The sequence below is a fragment of the Pelobates fuscus genome, chromosome 12 (assembly GCF_036172605.1).
Source record: "Pelobates fuscus isolate aPelFus1 chromosome 12, aPelFus1.pri, whole genome shotgun sequence".
Classification (NCBI taxonomy): domain Eukaryota; kingdom Metazoa; phylum Chordata; class Amphibia; order Anura; family Pelobatidae; genus Pelobates; species Pelobates fuscus.
Genome location: NC_086328.1, coordinates 105,464,197 through 105,489,259, shown reverse-complemented (window position 1 = coordinate 105,489,259; position 25,063 = coordinate 105,464,197). Strand labels below are relative to the sequence as shown.

At 40.7% G+C, this 25,063-nt stretch overlaps 1 protein-coding gene across 2 annotated transcripts in view; it reads left to right on the top strand.

The window, feature by feature from the left end:
• The window catches only part of SBF2 (SET binding factor 2), a 273,605-nt gene that overhangs the window by 120,392 nt on the left and 128,150 nt on the right, over positions 1–25,063 (top strand). For both annotated transcript variants that reach the window (XM_063437862.1, XM_063437861.1), the window contains exon 3: positions 7,164–7,301. In XM_063437862.1, the coding sequence (XP_063293932.1) occupies positions 7,164–7,301 (138 nt within the window). The remainder of the gene's footprint in view (positions 1–7,163; positions 7,302–25,063) is intronic.

Below are 25,063 nucleotides of genomic sequence, written 5' to 3'. Positions count from 1 at the left end.
TACATAAAAACAAGAATCCCAAATATTCTGTGCAAAAAAAACCTAAAATCTTCCCCTGAATGGCTCAACTTCCAGATCACAGCTTCAAGGCGGGTTCTATTTTGTTTCTGCCAGCTTTGATTTTTCCATCCTTTAAGTACTCTTAATAGAGCTTCAATCGGCATTTACTGTTGAATAGTTTTAACATGGTTGCAAGTTTTCAAATGTAGCGTTTCATTTATTTCCTCTGAAAACTCAAGTGTGATTTGAATAAATGAAGGCATGGCCCCCCACAAAATATATAAATTTGAAAGTAAGAAATATTACCAAATGGAATATCAAATGAAAACTAACGTTGGGATTCCATGCCTGTAGTGTCCTTTATATCAGTGCACCATGTATGACCCGTAAGTGGCCGAATGTCTCTCCTGTGCGAGATATGGCCAGCCCTGAGTTAGTACCGGGCGTGTATGTAGATCTCTCCTGACTGCCTCCAGTGCTGGCTCATTCTACTAAAATACTGAATTAATACAGTCTATTGATCACATCGTCTGACTGCTTACTCTGCACTTCCTACAAGCTATCAGGCCTTGAAGCTTCTTTTTAGAATTTATTTATATTAATTTTATACCTAATAAATATGGCCTATCGGCAGCAAACAGAACAACAACAAAACAAAAAAATAAATTATCTTGGCTCTCTTGCGGGCTAACGAATCATAAAAATGCTTAGGATACAGAGATATAAGAACAGGAACCATTTTCTATGTACAAGGAGCTTCTCTATTCCCTTTCCTTTTTCCCTTCCCTAATGTTTCTTCTTTATCTATGCCTAATATGTTTGGCCCTGTTTTCTTTCCCCCTATATTTCTCTTTTCTCTTCTCTACCATTCCTTTCCCTTTTTTTCCCGCATCTCCAACAATTTGGTAAAGCATTGGGATACATTTTGCTAAGGGTTGAGGGGACTCTATACCAGTGGTCAATTAATTTATATTGGACCTCAATGAGATTCAAACAATGTACTGATTTATAGAGATTCTCTAAAAATGTATTCCACGCATTTATATTGATTTGAATTTTTAATTCCTTAATTTCCACGATGTACGTCTTTTAGATCTGGTATAGAAAGATAGGTCTGGATTTTTAATTTTTTTTTTTTTTTTTTTTATAAATAGGTCTGCTAATGGGACTTCTTTTATAGCTTTTACAATGTTATATTTTATTTGTGAATCTCTTGGTGGATCTTCTGTTGATGTTGGGAATTTTTCCGTCCTTTTAAGAAAGTTGCTAATTTGTGATGGATTCAGCAATTCCTCTTATCCTCAAATTGTTCCTTTTGGAACAATCTTCCAGGTCTGCGATTTTCTGTTCCATGGACTCCATTGTTTTTTCCTGTTGGTAATTTGCATCTTTCTAATTCTTTTTTTTGAAACTCCAGTTGTGTCACTTTGTCTTTGTTTTCTTTGACTCTTGATCCTAGGGTCACTAAATCTTTTGTATTTCCTGTTTAATCTATTGAAACTGTTGATCGAGTGCTATAGTTAATTGATGTTGTAAAGCTGATTCTTTGATTCTTTCTCTATAAAAAATGATTTTTCCCTGATCTCCTCAATTTCTACAGGATTTTTCTCTTCTGGGTCATTTTGTGTTGATTTCTCCAGTTCTGTATTAGTGAAATGTGGTGGGGAAAAAAAGGACAATTGCTTTTCAGTCATTGGCGTATTTTTTTAAAAATCTTTTTTGTGGGGGTGTGAAATTTATATTTTTTCCCTCTATTTTTCTTAATTTATTTTTCCCTTTCCTTCTTCTCTTTTCCTTTCTGCCTTTCGTTCCTTTCCCATTTGTTTACTTTTTTTCCCCTTTCTTTGTAATTAATTCCTTCCTTTCTTTTTTTTTTAAATTCTTTATTTTTAGACAGGTAGAGAACAACGTGGGAGCAGGAAAAACAAAAAACAAAGCAATAACATGAGCAAAAAACAGATGCTTGTTAACCTCGCTCACTGAATGGGAAGGCAGTGCAGCATGCTCCCTGAACTAGAATATCTGAACGGGCAGGGGCTGCTTGTTAGTCGCTCATTCAGCCAATACCCCTAGCACACTCACAAAGTCCTGGCAAGTATGTTAGCTGATAGAAACCTCTCTGGGTTCTGCTGATTGCCCCATCTCTCCAACTCCCGTGGCTACATATCTGTCTCCGCTCAGTGTGGTAAAGTCCTCGAGATTGCAGGGGACTGTTTTTTTCGCGGGTACACTTAACCCTTGGCGCCCGTTTGGTTCTTCTAGGGTTCCTTCTCAGGGGTTGTTTCCCAGACGGAGCTTTACGTGCAGGCGGCGCCACTGTTATCTGCAGTGCTGGGTGCTGTCTCCTCGCCAAGCGTCTCCAGAACCGCCGGCATATTGCATCAAACTTGTTTAGGAAGGCTTCCGCCCAGGTCTGTGTCTCCGCTTGTGTAGCACGCCTCACGGCAGTGCCGTCATCCGCCATCTTAGGTAGGCCCCAGAGTGGTATGGTCGGCAGTGCTGACCTAGGAGCTGTGGACAGCTGGGTAGTTGTTGTCTGGTGGGGACCGGGATAACCCCCGCCGGTCCAGAGCGGGGGGGGGAGGGGGGGAGGGGAGGAGTGCAGGGCTATGAGGGTTCACACAGAGAAGAGCTTCAGTTGCCCCAGGCAGAGAGATCGGCCGTTTCTCCCGCCGGGACAGCACCAGGCCACGATTTGCCGGAGGCCACAGCCGTCAGGCCGCCCACAAGACCGCTCCAAGATTGCCCCAGGAGTATCAGACGAGGGTACCAGTGTGGGTAAGTCCGCGTGTAAGAGATTTTCACCCTCTATTGAACGATTAGAGTGGGATTGAGCAGGAACCCCAGCAGTCTGCGACCGTCCGGCTTAGCGTCCACGCCCCGTCCCCCTCCTTCCTTTCTTTTTATTGCGCAGTAGGGATTAAAAATTCCTCCCCAATTACCAAGCACCTTTTTAGCAGTTTATGCAGCAAAAATCCAGAGGATGTAATTATTTAGATATTATATTCGGTAAACATTGCAATTTGAATTAATATTCCTCTTTATTTTTCCGTTCTTTTTTCTTTTCTTTTAAGCTTCTTTTTAATTAGAGGCATAGTTATTCCATCATTATTTAAGGAAGAAAAAAAAGCTTGAGCGGCCATGGTTATATTTTTAAAAAAATATTGTTTTGGTAGGCGGATGTGGAAAGATGGGCATCATTGTGACAGTGTGTAATGTGATAACCGACAAAATGTTTTGAAATGGCTTCAAGAAATGCAACAACTACATTATTACATTATCTGCTAATTTCCAACGTTGGGGTTTTGTCGGATTTTCATGTATTTAAGGTTTACAGGCTGTTATGACAGTCTACGCATGTTTTATCACACAATGAATTGTGGAGAAATTAAAGCTGAATTTGTGAACTTTGGTAAACAATAGTCAAGCTGTGCAGAACCAAATATCTGCTAGGCCAACATACTCCTGGGTCTCAGCAGGACTGGTTGCAGTGAGCTTTGACAGGCAGCTAACATAAATGTTAAAATGTGGTTTTCAATCAACTGTTTAATGACTAAACCCTTTCTGTATTTTAGTGTGTGTGTGTGTGTGTGTGTGTATATATATATATATATATATATATATATATATATGAGAGAGAGTTTATACTATTGTACAATGCTATAGATTAAAGTGGTGCTGTATTAATAATATATTGCTTATTAATAGGCATTCAGTGGCCTTCAAGAACAAAAGAGGGCATTCTGAGCCACGTGTAGTGATCTGGTTAATATTGGTTTATTGTGGATGGGGTGTGCCTTCTGTAAGCTCTATGACTGGAGAAAACTGAAGGATTCTGGGGGAGGATCCAATGCCTTGCAGACTTATATCACGTTTATACATCTGTTTACAAACTGTTACCATGGTAACAAGCGTGACACGTGCATGATTCAGACACCTGCTGCACCTTTAACATTTACTCAGCAACACCTTCCCCCTTAGCAACTAATTGTCACACTTTTATTTTAGCTTTGGAGCCGTGCCACATTCATACACAGAGATTAAAGTCGCTCTGTTATTTGTTTTTGTACTCCTCGCCAACAATGCTGCAATCTCTGAATAAATTAATGTTAAATACGGAGCCTGCTGAGATCTCGGGAAGCCTTATTTTACGTGAACCTCATTCTTCTGTCATATTGATGAGTAAAGTGACTGAATAACAGCATCCAGCTATGTAAAATACAAAGTGTTATGTGGTACTAGCTGCGCTGTTGTCATACACTGTGCAGATCTTCCTGTAGGTTATTTGTGCCGTACTTTTTCGCAAAGTGGGTAAAGCAGATCACTAATCCAGTTTGTTGTTACACTGTCCCCAGCGCGTTCTGATATCCAACTTTATGTAAAATCATTGGGTGATCAAAAAAAAAAAGCAGGGAAATGTGTTGAACACCTATGATCACTATTGAAAGATCTGATGTCTGTCAATATGAAGATATCCACCAAGACAACGTCTTGCGATTTGGGAAAAGAGCTGGTGTGAATTAAGTTATTACCCGGTTGTTTTCTAAACTATGTCCTTGGTGTGAATCTATTAGGAGAAGCCTTGTGAATGTTTGGATCATTGGCACTAAAACGACATCATGTTCTGTGTGAGTCCATATCCAGGACATTACTGGCATCCTTTGTAGTTTGTCTTGAGAGTAAAGCAACGGGGAGAGATTGCAAAGGGCACTGGTCCAGGTGGTTTGGATTTGAATCACTAGGTAGACTACCGTATTTTAAATCTGGATCTGAAAACATAAAGACTCACTCTTGCTGGTTGTTCGAGTCTTTAATATTTGCAACCAGATGAAGATTTCATATTTCAAATAATAACTTTCAGATTAGTTTACCAATTATAACAGAACAGATATTGTAATAAACTATTATAAATACATAGATAATGATAAATTACTGCAAGTTGAACAATCTCTGGTTTAATCCCTAATATTTGAAGAACAACTTAAATTTATAGTGTCCAAAAATTTGCAGAATAACAATGGAATTAAGGTCTTTTTCTGAACTTTATTTTTTAATTATTGAACGTTCTCTCTGCAGACACAAGTTCAATTAATACAATCTGTATAACTAAAATATAAGGATACATCTGGTACCTAAAACAAGTTCAATTAATGTGGATTAATACAATTAATTTACCAAATATTGCTTGACTACACAGCCTCATGCTACGTACCTAATCCCTGTTTCAGACTGAATAACCTACGACTATAATGTTTCTTAAAGGTCTTGATAAAAGTCCTAGTGTGAGGACTGGAACGTTGACATATGTGATTGGACACAAAAAAATTCTAAAACTCATTACAAAGCCCTCTGGAGTGCAGTTCTTGGAGATTTATATTTCGATTGGAATTTGCACAGAGGAAAGGAACAAAACGGGAGAGTGAGTGCCAGGCCCATGGTGAATACATAGAAAACTATCAATAAATAGAATTCCTCTTAAGAGCAGTTTATTAAAAGAAACCCAATTTTAATAACTAAATCAGATTTAAAGGAACACTATATATAGCATTAGGAATACAAACCTGTACACCTAACTCTTTAGTGTGCCAATGTCTGGTTAGGTAACGTTTTACCCCTCATTTTCAAGCTTATAAAATGTTTACAAAATTCTCCATTGCCAAAACTGTCGCCTCTCCCCCCCCACTGTGTCATCTGTCTTTCTAGCCAGTGGTCCAGTCCAATGGTCCTCACAGGCCAGGATTGGGGACTGATGGGCATGAGTGGCTGAATTTCTCCCATCCTCTCTGAGTATTTGTTATATCTTCCTGTAGGTTATTTGTGCCGTACTTTCTTGCAAAGTGGGTAAAGCAGATCACTAATCCAGTTTGTTGTTACACTGTCCCCAGCGCGTTCTGATATCCAACTTTATGTAAAATCATTGGGTGATCAAAAAAAAAAAAAAAGCAGGGAAATGTGTTGAACACCTATGATCACTATTGAAAGATCTGATGTCTGTCAATATGAAGATATCCACCAAGACAACGTCTTGCGATTTGGGAAAAGAGCTGGTGTGAATTAAGTTATTACCCGGTTGTTTTCTAAACTATGTCCTTGGTGTGAATCTATTAGGAGAAGCCTTGTGAATGTTTGGATCATTGGCACTAAAACGACATCATGTTCTGTGTGAGTCCATATCCAGGACATTACTGGCATCCTTTGTAGTTTGTCTTGAGAGTAAAGCAACGGGGAGAGATTGCAAAGGGCACTGGTCCAGGTGGTTTGGATTTGAATCACTAGGTAGACTACCGTATTTTAAATCTGGATCTGAAAACATAAAGACTCACTCTTGCTGGTTGTTCGAGTCTTTAATATTTGCAACCAGATGAAGATTTCATATTTCAAATAATAACTTTCAGATTAGTTTACCAATTATAACAGAACAGATATTGTAATAAACTATTATAAATACATAGATAATGATGAATTACTGCAAGTTGAACAATCTCTGGTTTAATCCCTAATATTTGAAGAACAACTTAAATTTATAGTGACACAAAAAAATTCTAAAACTCATTACAAAGCCCTCTGGAGTGCAGTTCTTGGAGATTTATATTTCGATTGGAATTTGCACAGAGGAAAGGAACAAAACGGGGGAGTGAGTGCCAGGCCCATGGTGAATACATAGAAAACTATCAATAAATAGAATTCCTCTTAAGAGCAGTTTATTAAAAGAAACCCAATTGTAATAACTAAATCAGATTTAAAGGAACACTATATATAGCATTATGAATACAAACCTGTACACCTAATACTTTAGTGTGCCAATGTCTGGTTAGGTAACGTTTTACCCCTCATTTTTAAGCTTATAAAATGTTTACAAAATTCTCCATTGCCAAAACTGTCGCCTCTCCCCCCACTGTGTCATCTGTCTTTCTAACCAGTGGTCCAGTCCAATGGTCCTCACAGGCCAGGATTGGGGACTGATGGGCATGAGTGGCTGAATTTCTCCCATCCTCTCTAATTGAGTATTTGTTATAAATGTTTGTTTTGTCGCTTTATAGAACACTTCTATTCTTTATATATCCGTTTCACAATTTAACTCTTTGATCTGTGTCACAAATTGGAAAGAAAGCCAAAATTTTAATTTTTTATTTTATTTTATTTTTTTCTTCTTATCCCCTCAGTTTTGTCAGCCGGGAGGATGGCAGCTTTCCCGAGAGAGGAAACCACCGACCTTCTTTGTGGTAGTTTTAACGGATATCGATTCTGATCGTCACTACTGTGCTTGTCTGACATTTTATGAGGCGGAAATTAATCTACAGGTAAAAACAATTTAGATCAATATGGTACAGGTGTGTTACTATGGAGGGAAGGGGGATGTACAGTAAGTAGGTCTAACAGGTGTACTTAGCACTTTACAGATTACATTACAGTAGAGGGAGGTATGCAGTGTATGTATATTTTATTTTTATAGCTCTAACAGGTGTACTAGACACTTTACAGGATACATTACAGTAAGTGCAGCAGGAGACACCAGGAGGATTTGGGAATTGTTATAGACAACAAACTAGGCTGCAATGTGCCAAGTCAATAAGTAGTTGCAAATTCCATTAATTCTCAGGAAGAAAATATAATTTTGCCTCTTTATAAATCACTGGTAAGACCACACCTTGAATATGCTGTGCAATTTTGGACACCGTTTCCAAAGAAGGCTGTGGACTAAAAAAATAATAAAAGGAATTTAGCATTTTAGGTATGAAGAAAGGTTAACAAATTTAAATCTCTTTAGTTTGGAAAAACAGCATCTCAGAGGGCATGTGACAGCATTATACAAATATATTCGGGGCCAATACAAACATTGTCTGGAAATCTATTCATGTACAGGACTATACATATAACACAAGATTACGCATTTAGACTGGAAGAAAAGAGATTTACTCTAAGGCAAAGGTAAAGTTTTTTTTACAGTAAGAACAATAAGGATGTGAAATTCTCTGACTGAAGAGGTGGTTTCATAGTCTGTACAGGTGTTTAAACAACAATTCGGTAAATACATGCGAAAATGTTCAGTGATATAAATTTTACTTAGTGGGGTAATAGTTTCTTGATCCAAAGAGATATCTGACTGCCATTCTGGGGTCAAGATGGAATTTTTTCCTAGTTTGTTGCAAAATAGGAAGGGCTTCAAACTGTGTTTTTTTTGCCTTCTTTTGGATCGAAAACAAATGTGAGAGAGGCTGAACTTGATGGGTGTATGTCTCTTTGCAGGTATGTAACTATGTAATATAGTGCTAACACATGTACTTAGCATTTTATCTATACATGCATGTTTTATTTCTACTCAAATATTACCTGCCATTTTCTGTGTGCTGTACTAGACATCATCTCTAGGGGGTGCTGTGTACAATCTGCTTGCTGTAAGTCAGTGACATATTGCCCAGACCATCAGATAATGAAAACAAACTGGTTCTATAAGCTTACAGTAGTAGTGCCTAAATATCAATTTTTTTTATAACAAAATCAGTTTTTTTTGCCCGAGCACCTGATTTGCAAAGACTTCTCATTGAGTTGCTTTGGGAAATCTGTGATTGGACAGTCACAGAAAGTTTGAGCAGGGTTATATGGGGAGCGCTGTAGCCTTCACAAGCTGTTGAAATAACCTCAGTGGTAAAATGCATAATTAAATACACATATGTTTTTTTATTGGGGTGTATCTACTAAACAGATTTTTTTACTATATTTTTTCTATGTATTTGGGCAGTGTTGTGTCCCTTTAAGCATAGTAGGAAGAAGGTTCGGCAGTTCGCCTTTCGTTTTTGCCATGCCCTATGGGATTTTACTTTTGTTTCGTAAGACAAAGTAACGCCATGAATTTCAACACTTAGCGCTAAATTCCCCCTAATTCAATTAGTATTTTTTTTTATGTATACTTTCACCCAAAGGCTAAATGTGTGGGCTTTGACCTTGCACCAAAGGAAAAATGTCTTCTTATAAATGTATAAAATGAAACGGAGGATGGTAAGATTTTAGTAACCGATTTCTGCGTCCCCGATGATATGATCTCATTAATCACATTCATCTTGCCTGCTTTTGGGATCGTGCTGGAAGCCTCACAAAGCACCTAATCCAAGAGATTACACTGTAACGGAGGAATTATACGCAGTGCAGAATCGCTGTTTTTTTTCCCTGTGATTAACGTTCCTTTTGTGAAATCACAACTAAGTAATTTTTTGGCATTGATTTCCTTGTCACAGATTTTTAAAGCCGATGTCTTAGTAAGTGATTACAAACGTATGTGGACACAGGAAAGAAATGCAAACTTCCCCCAAGAAATTTCTTAAAAATCTGCGAGTTTCAGTAAAAGAGGATTGGAGAGTAATCCATCGGTTATGTGCTTTCTGTGTAGTGCATGCAAAATGAAACCTGCTGTGTGAAGAGTGAGCTATACATTCCATTAATGACATGGTAAAAGGAAAGGGTTTACCTTCCAGTCCTTCTTAATATTTATTTGATCTCCGAAAAAGCTATATTTGCCTCTCTGCTTGTGAACCACGTGTTCATTTTATTACCCCCGTACCCTCTTGCACTCGCTACATTTCACACCCTGTGGAATGGCTGGTACTCAGATACCACTCTTAATCATACATTTGATTCCTTTCCTTTCACCTCATCCTCCCAGTGTCTGCCTCATCTTATTATACCTTCTACATCAGTGATTTAACTAATGTATATAATATAAACACCTGGCCCCAGATACCTCTTCCTACACATGGTAAATTTGGGGTGCCTTCACTTTTTCCCATTTCTCTACGTTTTCTTCTTGTCAATTGCGTGACTGTACTATTTGCATGGTACTACTGACCATGTTGGTGCTGTGGAACTTTGTGTTTTGAAGGAATCGGGATCAACCAGTCTTGCAGAGCTCTGCAATCTTCCCTAAATAAAGACAATTTAAAAATGTGGGCTAAAATCTTAAAAATGTAAAGTTGATGTATATTTCTTATTTTGAAATGTTTAATTAATGAAGTGTTAGATTTTGCAGGAACTTTACGCCGTCTCTATTTCTCAGTGTGCATTATCAATATATTCCACACAGCCCATGTGAAATGTAGAAATGGTGTGCGCGTTGAGGAATCTGTGCATCAATTGACCTTCTCCGTTTTAGTTCATACAGACCCCGCGCTTTAGCTGCTCGCTGGCTCACTAATGCTTTCACAATAAAAATAATCTTTAAATGAGCTGGCCATTTATCATTATTCGTATCTAGGGTCCAAAATGTGTTTGGAGAAAACACAAGGATGGTTTTTACAGAGGACATTTTATCGGTGACAGTTCCATAAGCCCTGTTTATCCATTTTTCTAACTGTGCGATGGTAAGATCCTGACACAATGTTGCTGTACTGTCCCATATGACTAATTACAATTAGTGAATTGACAAGGATAAAATATCCAATTATCAAATATATGTAAACAAGTATTCAATATGGTGATGTACCAATGTGCAAATGCCAACTATTTAGTAGAGGTAAAAATAGATCCCATTATAGGATATATTTAATCCTTTTCAAATAACTCAAAAACATGCATCAAAATTTCCTGAAATTCTGAACCTTCTGATGCAATGATTAAGACTCAAAAAAGATAGAAAATTCTTAAATAAGAAGGTTAAATAACCATAAATCCGATCTGAAAAGGTAAAATATTACAAAATTGGGAGGTTCTGTTCTAACGTTTTCAGAAACCTATTCCCAAATACATGTGCAAAACATAGTTTTGCAATCCACAGTGGTCGAATGAAATATCTATTGCTGAATGATTCGTGCATTGTTACCCGTCGGGCATCAGAAGGTTCAGGGTTCTCAACCTGACCTTAGAGGAAATTTTGATGCATGTTTTTGAGTTATTTGAAAAGGATTAAAAAATATCCTACAATGGGATCTATTTTACCTCTACTAAATAGTTGGCATTTGCACATTGGTACATCACCATATTGAATACTTGTTTACATATATTTGATAATTGGATATTTTATCCTTGTCAATTCACAAATTTTAATAGAATTATTAAGTTATATTTTATTGATAGGACACTCATTTCTTGTTTGTTTATCGCTTTTGTCTATGGGTTAACCCCTTATAGAGTGTTCCTTTAGCTTCCTTTTTCTCTCTCTTTTTTTGTCCTATATGACTACACGGTGTCCTGCAGCTGCTCCCCTTTAACCTGGGGAACGTGTTCAATGTTTAATCCATTAAGGGTCACTGGGGTGAGCTGGATCTTTCTCTCACTGTTTTAAAAAATGGGACGCTTGCGATAAGCTGTGAGCATCAACTGACACTCTCTGCCTATCAGAGGCACTCAGTCTTATTGACGCCTGACACATTGCAGGAAACAAGGTGACACAGCGGACAGGACCATCTTCACAACTTTGGGGTTAAACAGTTTGTAAACCGTTTAACACCTCAGGACCTCTTGGCACCTTAACAACTTCATTGAAAGTATTCATTTGAGTGCAAAACTACATGTTGGCATTTACTGGACAGGTGTTTACGGGATATTCTGTTTTCTGTAAGAGAAGAAGAATTGGCTGAATCACTTCCTGTCTTCATGAAAGCTCACTACAGAAGCTATAAACATAGCCGATTTTTAAGAAAATGTTAGAATATGAAAGGTTAGATTTCTCTCTCTCTCTCTTTTTTTTTTTAATCTTGTTTTATTTACAGGTGGTCCTCGTTTTGCGACCTACCTGTTTTACAACAGCTCGCGCAGGGTGGTAAGTGCGAGCCCTCATGGGAATTAGAGGGATTCCCTGATCTGCTGCGTTCATCTATGTTCTGGGACATTTCCCCGAACATAGACAAACGAAACATAGCAGGGAATCCCTTTAATCTATGCTCGGGGAAATTTGTCCGAACATAGATTAGAGAGATTCCCTACTCTGGTGCGTTTGTGTATGTTCGGGGAAATTTCCCCAAACATAGACAAGCGCACCAGAGTAGGGAATCCCTTAACTCCTCTCTTACCGACCAATTCATTCTACGACGGGGTCGTAGAAACGGAACCCGGTCGGTAAGTAAGGAGTACCTGTATTTATTTTGTATATTTCATTGCCTTAGCTATATGTTACAGATAGATTTTTGTCTTTCTGTCTATCACTGCATAAACTCAATATTTTGTTAACATATTGAAGGAACCTGCCCCAGTTTATGCCAGGGACAGTTTAAATATTTGTGGAAACTATTGATCATTGGCAGTCTTGCACAACCAGCTGATAAATTTATTTTAAAAGCCAGATTGCCAGAATGACATCTTAGACTCATTACGTTAGCTTTTCTTGGTAACCATTTGTTTAAATATTATGACTTTATATCAACTTCTGCAGTAAATGAGGTTAATCTAGCGTCCAACACATACTTTCCTGGTTGGAAAGCAAGCGACTGTTATGTCTGGACATGAAACGATAGAAATGCTTGCAGACCCTCTCAGAAGACTGTGAATGGTACGAAGAGCTGTCCTATAATCAATAACATCATCATATTCTGATACCTTTTACTCGTTTTCCTGTTTTCTATGTAAGGTCTCCGGTGATGTGCTGTGGTTTCTTTCTGAGATGAGGTATCCTCTTGACTTGTGTTTGGCAAACTCGTCCTTTGGATTAGTGAGGTGTAGGCTGATATGTTATGTTGACCGTTTCCAACATTCTGGGCGTTTCTGGAAATGTGATCTCCTGTGCTACCTGTTTCTACTTAAGATTATAACATGTTCTGGCATTATCTCGATTTAGTTGAGCCAGCACGATTGAAAGACCGTTTTATGTTGATCTTACACCAAGATCCAATATGATCTTTAATCACCTTTTGTACTTTCCATAAACTATAACTGTGTCTTCTGATACCTGCTGGCACGTATTATCCTTCACTCTATGATTTATTTCTGAGCTCCTCAAATTCTCCAAACATCTCGTGTATGTGATGGTAATTCAAAGACCACACTTGGACCTCTGCTGTTCGCTTATGATTAGCTGATGAGATATTAATACTCATTTACAATTCCCTGGCCGTGGTTGTTGACACATCATGCATACAAGTGAAAGAAGAAAAAAATATATTAAATATACCACCAAGTGATTCACTAAAACCTGAAGAAGCTTGTGGTTAGAATATAGGCAATAGCCATGTTCTCTGAAGATGGATATCGGGATGAACCCATTTTATACAATATCGAAATAAACATATTAGAAGATTGTCTGAAACGTTTTACTTGAAATGTTTTAAACTATTTGACTTAATTTCAATTTTTCAATAAAATTCTTGTTGCCATGTGGTTTGTGTGTGGTTTTAATGTTGTTGAGACCAGTCTCAAAGTGGTAATAATTTCACAAGTGCCATTAGCTTGTAAAAAAAATAATTAAAAAAAAGGTCACTAGAGCACCTTATATCTCATCAGGTGTACCCCATGGGGTTTGCCTTCCAGAGACCGATAAAGCCTCTATCCAGTGGGGGGAACTTATAACTACCCTTTTCTCATTTGAAGATCAGTGACCGGCCTTGGGATTTTCTTCTTTAAGGTAAATCCAGCAACTTCCCATGTAGCTGTACCTGGTGGGCTTTCTGCTAGGTGTTGGAATATTGATATGGGGAATTTCTTCTGTCCTGAGAGCATTAGTGAGTTAAACAAAGACCATGACATAATAGATTGGCTCACAGTTATTGATCCAAATTTGTTGGGATTGAGTTCAGGGCTCTTTGCAGTCACCACATTGTGATGATCTTGGCAAACTTTTGAAACTTGTTTTGTACATGGGGAAATTGGCATTTCGAAACAGAGAAATGGCCTTCTACAAATTATCATAAATAATCTAGAATTCCATTGTATATTGCAGCAAGGGAGCATGGCGGAGTTTGTTTAAAAAAAAAAAAAAAAAGCTCACATAATTCCAATACCTAAATAAAAAAATATATAAATAAAGAGAGAGAGAAATGAAAACAAAGCTAAATAAAAAGCTTATGTAAAAAATGTTTTAGCCTATAACATACAGAACAGACTCGTATTTATTTACTTTCTCATTTTAGATATGAAATTCCCTTTGCTGTTTTTTTTTGTGTAAATTCTGCATGTTTTTTTATGAGATAGTTTAAAGGCACAGATACATCCTATCAAAACACAATTTATAATTACGTTTTATCTACTAAAGTGTGAATTTCAAATTTGAGTTTAAAATAACTTAACTTTCTCATAGCTATGCTTTAGTTCAGCTACTGTGGCTTTAAATTTGTAATTCCCTTGGAATTTTGACTTTAGTAAATAACTGTTGTTATTATATCCTGACAGGTCATGTTTATTCTCTGCGATAGTCCCAGAGTGACGCCACACTTTATAGAGTGCAGAGCATGTAATAATAGGCCGAGAGAGTGTCAAAATAAAGGTATCGAATTTGTTTTTTAATGGCGAGCTCACTAGGGCAGCGTGTATGTTCAAACAGGAAGTAAGTAGATCAACTCTGTGAAATGACTTACATACAGAGCATAAGTAATTACCATCACATGGTCTGCAGGGGAAAAGCATGTCTGCATGTTTAGAAAATAGAAATATTTGCCCATTTATGGCACTTGCCCTGGTTTCTTTTGTATATTATATGAATTATACTGACTCTTAAACTGGATTTGTTTATAAGGATCCAAAGCAGGCAGTCAGTCTGTATTGTCTGCCAGAGACTTTATAGGTTGCATTTTCCTCTTATGTGACTTAAAAGATACTCTAGTGTAAGAAATATAAAGTGGTTTTCCTTACACTATAGTTCCCTCTCCCCTCTTTATAGTAAAACATTGACTTTCCTACTGGGATTTCACTAACTCTGGATATCCTCATGCAGAGCGTGAGGACGTCCAGCGTCAGGCGACCAAAAGTCACCTAACAAGCATGAAATGCCTCTAATGGCTATCTGATTGACAGCCACTAGCGGCACTCTTAGTCCTGCAATGTATTTATTGCAGTTTCTCAAAAATGGCAATGATTTACATTGCAGGACTAAGGGGGTCAGGGACACTGCACCCAGACCGCTTCAATGAGATGAAGTGGTATTGGTGCCTATAGTGTCCCTTTAAATTCCAGCCCAAATCTTATTATCTCACTCAACACAGCAAGCCTTGTGGGTCAAGGGTCCGCTGACCAGGGTTGAATTTTCACTTTCTGATGGACAAGTGGAAATAGAGAGCACTGTGCAATTATTGTTTACCTCACTAAAGATTTCCCAAATAAAGCTATGAAACATTTTGGGAAATTGAAATGCCTCCCTGACATGTTTTATTTTAGTAGATGTGTAATAGTGATTGTGTGAGGACTTGTTCTTATCTGCTATAGTGGATTGTTTGTTGTATATGGACATTGGGGTACAGTGGTAACTCATGTCCTTTCATGCTCCCCAAAGGTGCTACAATGGAGAATCAGCTCCACTATAAAATCAAGTTACATTCCTGTCTTTGTACAGTGCCCTCCATTAGTATTGGCACCCTTGGTAAATATGCGCAAAGAGGGTGGTGAAAAATTTATTTTAATTTTTTGTAACCTTTTGTTAAAAACGTAAACAAAAATACTCTGCTGTCGTGTAGGCCACACAAGCTGCAGGGAATAAACCTGCACTCTTGTCATTAGCCCAGATCTTGTCCTTCTGTTGCTAAGTGTCAGGAATCCAGGTGCAATTTGTGACGTTCCGTGGCTCTCCTCTGATCCTGTGTGTGACTGGTAGCTGGAGGTGTTTATGGCTGTTTGGCCGTGGTTTCTGTATATGTAGACTGGGATGATTTGAAAGGTTAGGTAGCACCTGTTAAATCTCCAGTAAAAGATTATATTCCAGCTACATTTTAGCCACTGTTAAGGTTTGTGTTAATATGCAGATCTATCCAGGGAAGCCCGTTCCCATTATATGTCATAAATCCATTCAGAAACATAGTATTTCTGACTGATATAATTGCCTTTAAAAATCAAACTGTGACAGGTCCCGTGAGATGCTGTGAATTCTCAGAGAAGGGATTTCAGCCTGGGCGGTTGGCAGACTCTCTGTATACCAGTTCGTATTACTCTCTTACTGAATGGATAACAAGAAGTACCTTCATAAAGCAGGAGTTTACACTGAATAAATAAGGAAAGTTAAATGAACCAACCAGTGAGATAGTTACCTGTAATCCAGTCCCTGAATAGCCTCCTTACTACAGATTTTCTTACTAGGGAGGAGGGGATGATTGGCAGTCATAGAGTAACACTAAATCCAATTCTTCCCTACAAGAAGTCTCAGCAGCGTTTGGTGTCACCTAGTTAAATGTCAAGGCCTTTTCAAAATCAAAGTTTTAAACTGCAACGAGGTCCCTGGGCACAGGTTTCCTTTAATGGGTTAAACGGTTAATGAATGGTTTAACTCCAAAGTGTTGAATTTGTTACCTGATTGCTCTGAACGAACTAACGTACGCCAAAGTAAAGCACTCATCTCTCATCAATGCAGGAACCTCACAGGGGCAGAGTTACATAGGGCACAAATCAGTATATAAGAGGCATTAAAGTGGCTTCTGTTCTGTGACAAGTCACTGTGTTCACCATTCATCCACGCAAAGCAATTGATTTTACATATAAATCCCTCCAAATATAGATGAGAATTATTGAGCGCTTTATTTGGCATACGTTAGAAAGTCTGGCCAGCGATGCTAATCAAAGGCTTGTTTCAGGAGCCTGAGCCATTTTGTTTATAAAATGTAGGTTACATGAAAAGTTGTCCGAAACACAAGTAACAGGTTATAGGGAATGGATCTGTAAGGAAACATTTGTTACCCGGGGGGAGGGGATCAGATCTTCTACCGCCTTACTGAGCTGAATGCTGTTTTTACAAGCTGTAATTTTAGTATTATCATTTATCGAGCGGCATCTCTTTTCTGTAAAGTTTTACAGTGGCAAATTAAAACAAATGGAATTAATATAAGTGACAAATTAAAATGAATGGGACTAAGCAAGGAAGGCTGTCCTTAGACAAGCTTGCAGTCTAGGAGAAAGTATTGTAAATGACCAAAATCAGACCGATGTTCCTGGGAGAGATCACCAGGTATGACGCTCTAGGCCTGCTTGTCCTGCAAAAGGATGGGGCGTGGGGAGCTGTGGGACTAGGACTGTGAAAAAAACCTATTTATGAGAGGGCTGGTGTGAAGAGATGGTTTTCTCTCAAGATGAGTTTTAACACACAAAGGGTAGGGCAGGCCATTGTGATTTCAAGCTGACATGGAATTTCGAGATGAAATGTAAGGGATATTGCCCATACTATAAAAGAGTGAGTTACTGTGGTTCTGTTGGTCAATAAGTGCATGGATAAGTTCCCTATTTACTTAGAAAGTTGCATTAAACCATCACTTTTACTCCGTTATTCTGCAGACATTTGAGTACTAGACAACGCACATCCTGAAATACTAGACTGTGTTATTGCTCAGACGCTAGTCTGCCTGTATCACTGAGCTACTAAATTGCAAGCATTGCTGAATTGCTAGACTGCAAGCATTGAATAGATGCTAGACTGCAAGCGTTGCTGAAATGCTAGACTGTAAGCGTTGCTGAAATGCTAGACTGCAAGCGTTGCTGAAATGCTAGACTGCAAGCGTTGCTGAAATGCTAGACTGCAAGCGTTGCTGAAATGCTAGAGTGCACGCGTTGCTGAAATGCTAGAGTGCACGCGTTGCTGAAATGCTAGAGTGCACGCGTTGCTGAAATGCTAGAGTGCACGCGTTGCTGAAATGCTAGAGTGCACGCGTTGCTGAAATGCTAGAGTGCACGCGTTGCTGAAATGCTAGAGTGCACGCGTTGCTGAAATGCTAGAGTGCACGCGTTGCTGAAATGCTAGAGTGCACGCGTTGCTGAAATGCTAGAGTGCAAGCACTGACTAGATGCAAGACTGCAAGCATTGTGGAGAAGTTGGACCTCAGGCATTGCCGAGAAGCAAGACTACAAGAATTGATTTGAGCAGTCAGTATTTCTCTGCTTTGTTGGACATCTTTTAATGAAACTCTGTCTCCATTCCGGTTGCGCTCCATGCAGTTAGTTGCTGCATATTTTGTGTGTTTCTGGTGTGGAACACTGCTGGCTGCTAGGATACCGATACTCCATTTATCTTTCTTCTTTGGCATGCTTTAATCCATTGGGATGAATTCTCTGAATTAAGAATGAAAACATTTTGTGATTCAGAACAGACCTGAAAGTTAAAAATTAAACATCTGTGATCGGCAACAGAATGAGCAAAACTCTTTCCACTGAGTTAGTGCTTTGCTGGACATCGCTGCCTTGTTATTGTCCTAACTACATTTCACGCTGCTTTTCAAAGTGCAAATTCGCCACCTGCTTCTCAACGCAAGCTACACTTCTCTCCACAAGAAAAAAAGGATAAATAACAGCCGTAACAATTTACAGGAACATACATCTGTAACATGAAAGCTGATCAGAATTTTACGTATCCCCTATCCTCTTGTTAGATTTTCACTTGTTGAGTCCTGAATCCCCCTGCATTGTGTGATCTTTTCCTGATTTGGTTTGGCATTCAGTAATCGCTGTAATGATATTTGACTTACTATAATAAAAGGACAAGTACTTTTCGGGAACAGTATGCAATTATCTGCATGATGCCAGGGATAAAGAAAAGGGAATAGATTTTTTTTTTAATTGTTCCACTCTTTCAGCTGATACATTTCATGTATAAACCTCATCTTTATTATGATATCCAGACAAACAAGAAGAGAGCTTAACAAAACGAACAATGTGTTCTGTACTTTACTCGATTTTAATATTTTTGGATATACTTTTCAAATTATATTTTCAGGTTATTAATTTTTTTTTAAAAATCCTATATAAAAATGTTATTGCGTCAAAATATAACGCAGTGTAAATATCTTTTTGATAATATTTAAAAGGACACGATAGTCACCAGAACAACTACAGCTTATTGTGTTTGTTCTGATGAGTAGAATTACCCTTTAGGCTTTTTGCTGTAAACACAGCCTAGTGATAAGTCCACTGGCCACTCCTTAGATCAGGGTTCCCCAAACTCTGGCCCTCCAGATGTTGCTTAATTACAACTCCCATGATTCTATGAATGAAATAAATGAGAATCATGGGAGTTGTAGTTCAGCAACATCTAGAGGGCCGGAGTTTGGGGAAGCATGCCTTAGATGGCTGCTAGATGTGCTTCCTTGGGCAGTCCTGCCTAGTATGCATCACAACAGCCATGTCAAACGCCCGGCTGTGGGCCGCATGAGGCACACAACTAATATTTATGCGGCGAGGGGGCGCTGAGTGTAAGCTCTCCCTGCTCAGCTCCACACAGTGATGCGGGAGCCAGAATATGACGCCACTCCGGCTCCCAGCATCACTGAGCAGGGGGAGCTTACACTCAGCGCTCCATCGCTGCAAGTCCGCCCCCCTGCCTGCCTCCCCAGCAGCCCCACTAGACCCCCCCAGGTAAGAAACCAACCCTGTCTGTGCGTATGGCTGGCTGAATGTATAGGTGTATGGCTGGCTGTGTGTATAGGTGTATGGCTGTGTGTGTGTGTGTATAGGTGTATGGCTGTGTGTGTATAGGTGTATGGCTGTGTGTGTATAGGTGTATGGCTGTGTGTGTATAGGTGTAGGGCTGTGTGTGTGTGTATAGGTGTAGGGCTGTGTGTGTGTGTATAGGTGTAGGGCTGTGTGTGTGTGTATAGGTGTAGGGCTGTGTGTGTGTGTGTGTATAGGTGTAGGGCTGTGTGTGTGTGTGTGTATAGGTGTAGGGCTTTGTGTGTGTGTGTGTATAGGTGTAGGGCTTTGTGTGTGTGTATAGGTGTAGGGCTGTGTGTGTGTATAGGTGTAGGGCTGTGTGTGTGTGTATAGGTGTAGGGCTGTGTGTGTGTGTGTATAGGTGTAGGGCTGTGTGTGTGTATAGGTGTAGGGCTGTGTGTGTGTATAGGTTTAGGGCTGTGTGTGTGTGTGTGTATAGGTTTATGGCTGTGTGTGTGTATAGGTGTATGGCTGCGCGTGTGTGTATAGGTGTATGGCTGCGTGTGTGTGTATAGGTGTATGGCTGCGTGTGTGTGTATAGGTGTATGGCTGCGTGTGTGTGTATAGGTGTATTGCTGCGTGTGTGTGTGTGTGTGTGGGATGGGGCCATTGGGGGTATGCCATAGGCCGGACTCCGAACACTGCTTGTTGGCTGTTTTTTTGTTTTGTTTTTTTTAAACAGGGGCAGGGGTTTAGTAGACGAGATGGGGACTGGAGTTTAGTAGACGAGATGGGGACTGGAGTTTAGTAGACGAGATGGGGACTGGAGTTTAGTAGACGAGATGGGGACTGGAGTTTAGTAGACGAGATGGGGACTGGAGTTTAGTAGACGAGATGGGGACTGGAGTTTAGTAGACGAAATGGGGACTGGAGTTTAGTAGATGAAATGGGGACTGGAGTTTAGTAGATGAAATGTGGACTGGAGTTTAGTAGATGAAATGGGGACTGGAGTTTAGTAGATGAAATGGGGACTGGAGTTTAGTAGATGAAATGGGGACTGGAGTTTAGTAGATGAAATGGGGACTGGAGTTTAGTAGATGAAATGGGGACTGGAGTTTAGTAGATGAAATGGGGACTGGAGTTTAGTAGATGAAATGGGGACTGGAGTTTAGTAGATGAAATGGGGACTGGAGTTTAGTAGATGAAATGGGGACTGGAGTTTAGTAGATGAAATGGGGACTGGAGTTTAGTAGATGAAATGGGGACTGGAGTTTAGTAGATGAAATGGGGACTGGAGTTTAGTAGATGAAATGGGGACTGGAGTTTAGTAGATGAAATGGGGACTGGAGTTTAGTAGATGAAATGGGGACTGGAGTTTAGTAGATGAAATGGGGACTGGAGTTTAGTAGATGAAATGGGGACTGGAGTTTAGTAGATGAAATGGGGACTGGAGTTTAGTAGATGAAATGGGGACTGGAGTTTAGTAGATGAAATGGGGACTGGAGTTTAGTAGATGAAATGGGGACTGGAGTTTAGTAGATGAAATGGGGACTGGAGTTTAGTAGATGAAATGGGGACTGGAGTTTAGTAGATGAAATGGGGACTGGAGTTTAGTAGATGAAATGGGGACTGGAGTTTAGTAGATGAAATGGGGACTGGAGTTTAGTAGATGAAATGGGGACTGGAGTTTAGTAGATGAAATGGGGACTGGAGTTTAGTAGATGAAATGGGGACTGGAGTTTAGTAGATGAAATGGGGACTGGAGTTTAGTAGATGAAATGGGGACTGGAGTTTAGTAGATGAAATGGGGACTGGAGTTTAGTAGATGAAATGGGGACTGGAGTTTAGTAGATGAAATGGGGACTGGAGTTTAGTAGACGAGGAGGGGGGCAGGGATTTAGTAGATGAGGGGGACTGGGATTTAGTAGACGAGGGGGGGGACTGGGATTTAGTAGACGAGGGGGGGGGGACTGGGATTTAGTAGACGAGGGGGGGGGACTGGGATTTAGTAGACGAGGGGGGGGGACTGGGATTTAGTAGACGAGGGGGGGGACTGGGATTTAGTAGACGAGGGGGGGGGGACTGGGATTTAGTAGACAAGGGGGGGGGACTGGGATTTAGTAGACGAGGGGGGGGAACTGGGATTTAGTAGACGAGGGGGGGGACTGGGATTTAGTAGACGAGGGGGGGGACTGGGATTTAGTAGACGAGGGGGGGGGACTGGGATTTAGTAGACGAGGGGGGGGACTGGGATTTAGTAGACGAGGGGGGGGGACTGGGATTTAGTAGACGTGTGTATAGGTGTATGGCTGCACGTGTGGGCGTATGGCTGTGTGTGTGTGTATAGGTGTATGGCTGCGCGTGTGTGTATAGGTGTATGGCTGCGCGTGTGTGTATAGGTGTATGGCTGCACGTGTGGGCGTATGGCTGTGTGTGTGTGTATAGGTGTATGGCTGCGCGTGTGTGTATAGGTGTATGGCTGCGCGTGTGTGTATAGGTGTATGGCTGCACGTGTGGGCGTATGGCTGTGTGTGTGTGTATAGGTGTATGGCTGCGCGTGTGTGTATAGGTGTATGGCTGCGCGTGTGTGTATAGGTGTATGGCTGCGCGTGTGTGTATAGGTGTATGGCTGCGCGTGTGTGTATAGGTGTATGGCTGCGCGTGTGTGTATAGGTGTATGGCTGCGCGTGTGTGTATAGGTGTATGGCTGCGCGTGTGTGTGTATAGGTGTATGGCTGCGCGTGTATGGCTGCGTGTGTGTGTGTATAGGTGTATGGCTGCGCGTGTGTGTGTATAGGTGTATGGCTGCGCGCGTGTGTGTATAGGTGTATGGCTGCGCGCGTGTGTGTATAGGTGTATGGCTGCGCGCGTGTGTGTATAGGTGTATGGCTGCGCGTGTGTGTGTATAGGTGTATGGCTGCGCGTGTGTGTGTATAGGTGTATGGCTGCGCGTGTGTGTGTATAGGTGTATGGCTGCGCGCGCGTGTGTGTATAGGTGTGTGTCAGAATGATTCTGTGTGTTTGTCAGTGTGTGTGTGTGAGGGTTTCAAGGAGTAACGTGAGGATCTACTTTTTTAAGGTGCGGATGGGGCCATTGGGGGGTATGCCATAGGCCGGACTCCGAACACTGCTTGTTGGCTGTTTTTTTGTTTTGTTTTTTTTAAACAGGGGCAGGGGTTTAGTAGACGAGATGGGGACTGGAGTTTAGTAGACGAGATGGGGACTGGAGTTTAGTAGACGAGATGGGGACTGGAGTTTAGTAGACGAGATGGGGACTGGAGTTTAGTAGACGAGATGGGGACTGGAGTTTAGTAGACGAGATGGGGACTGGAGTTTAGTAGACGAGATGGGGACTGGAGTTTAGTAGACGAGATGGGGACTGGAGTTTAGTAGACGAGATGGGGACTGGAGTTTAGTAGACGAGATGGGGACTGGAGTTTAGTAGACGAGATGGGGACTGGAGTTTAGTAGACGAGATGGGGACTGGAGTTTAGTAGACGAAATGGGGACTGGAGTTTAGTAGACGAAATGGGGACTGGGACTGGGATTTAGTAGATGAGGGGGGACTGGGATTTAGTAGAGGGGGTGAAAATTTACGTTTGGTTTTTTTTGCGGCCCACATAAACTTAAACCTTGTTTATTTAGCCCTTGCTAGCCTTGGGTTTGACATGCTTGCATCACAACATTCAGTGTCTCTACCCTAAGCATGCAGAAACTGAACTTTCCTCATAGAGATGCATTGATTCAATCCAGCTCTATAAGGAGATGCTGATTGGCAAGGGCTGTGCTTGACTTGTGCTGGCTCTGCCCCTGATCTGCCTCCTTGAAAGTCTCCGTCAATCCTATGGGGAAGCATTGTGATTGGCTCAGACCACCACTTCTGATGATGTCAGATGCAGTTCAGGGGCAGTGGCAGCAGCTCCAAACTGGAATACAAGTAGGATTTTTCTATATTTAGGGAGGCAAGAGGGGACAAGGGGGCTAGATGATATTGTGAACCCCTTAGAAGAAAAGACGCACAGAAGGATTTGGATACCACATAATGAACATCACTTGGGAGGTATAGCTGAATCTGGGATATAAAGAGGGATCCGTGTGGCACAAAGGTGCAGTGAGATACGATGAAGTTTGAACTCTGAACAGGTAAATCTGATGAATAAAAAAGCTAAATTTAGACAAAAATATTGTGGATTTGTTAAACATTTTCCAACTGGACTATTTCAGACTAGTTTTTGAAAATCCATGATCAATTCTTGACTATAGCAGGGCCTCCTGAGGATTTGCAGCCATCAGTTCCCGAAATAAATTCGTTGAGCAAATGTCCCTAATGTTCTGAGGGGTACAACCACTAGGCATTCTAGTAAGCAGTGCGCGGTAACCCTTTCAGTCTCTGGCTGGAAAACATAGCTGTCAGCCTCCACAAGATCAGCAATAAGTTGTGCCTTGTGTTTGCCAAAAGTTGGTAAATCCCTTGCTTGGCACAACAATTCCAGGGCCTCTTTAGGTTGTTCGCGATAGGCTTCCATATTTACAACTCTCGTGGTTCTCCTCCTATCTCTCCCAAAGCTCGTTCACTGTCTCCTTTTGCAATTACACCACCTCCTCTCGCCCTGACTCGGTTGGAGTCCCCACAAAAGATCTGTTCTTGGCCTCCTTCTGTACTCTCTTTATACTGCCTCTATTGGCAAACTCATTAACTCCTTTTGATTCCTCTACCATCTGTATGCCAACAACACCCAGATATATCTCTCCTCCCCTCACTGCTCTTCAATCACTGATTGGATGTCCTCCCGCTTTCTGAAACTCAATCTCTCTAAAACTGAGCTTCTTATTCCCCCCCCCCATAATGCAGATCCTCCTCCTTCACTTCCCCTGCAAGTTGATGGTACTTACATCAGTCCGTCCTTAAAAGCTCGTTGTCTTGTTGTTATCTTTGATCCTGGCCTCAGCCTTGAGCAACATACCCAGTATGTTGCTAAAACCTGTCGATTCCACCTTAAAATCATTGCCCACATGCGCCCCTTTCTCCCGCAAGATGCTGCCAAGGAGCTTGTTCATGCTCTGGTAATCTCTTGCATGAATTACTGTAATTCTCTCCAAGTTGGTCTCCCTAGAAGTCGAATTTCCCTGCTACAATTAGTAATTAATGCTGCCGCCAGGCTGATGTTTCTCACCCATCGTTCCTCCCATACCTCGCCCATCTGTCGCTTCTTACACTGGCTTTCTCTATACTATAGGTGTCAATTCAAACTACTAACCCTTACTTATAAAGCTCTCACCAGCTCTAGCCTCTCTTACTTCACTGATTCATAGATATGCCCCTTCTCGGTCTCCTGTCCGCTGCTCGCACCCTTACTGATAACTTGCGCTTGCGGGACTTCTTGCAGGCGGCTCCCTTCCTTTGGAACAGCCTGCTTACTCCCATCAGATTCACCCCTTGTCTTCAATTGTTTAAAAAGTCCCTCAAAAAACATCTGTTAAGAAATGCTTCTAGACTCCCAGAGTAACTTATCTATACCTATTCATACCGGTCTCTTGCTCTCCTGAAGTGCCATACTCCTCTCTCACTTCCAGTTCTGCTACTTTTCCACCT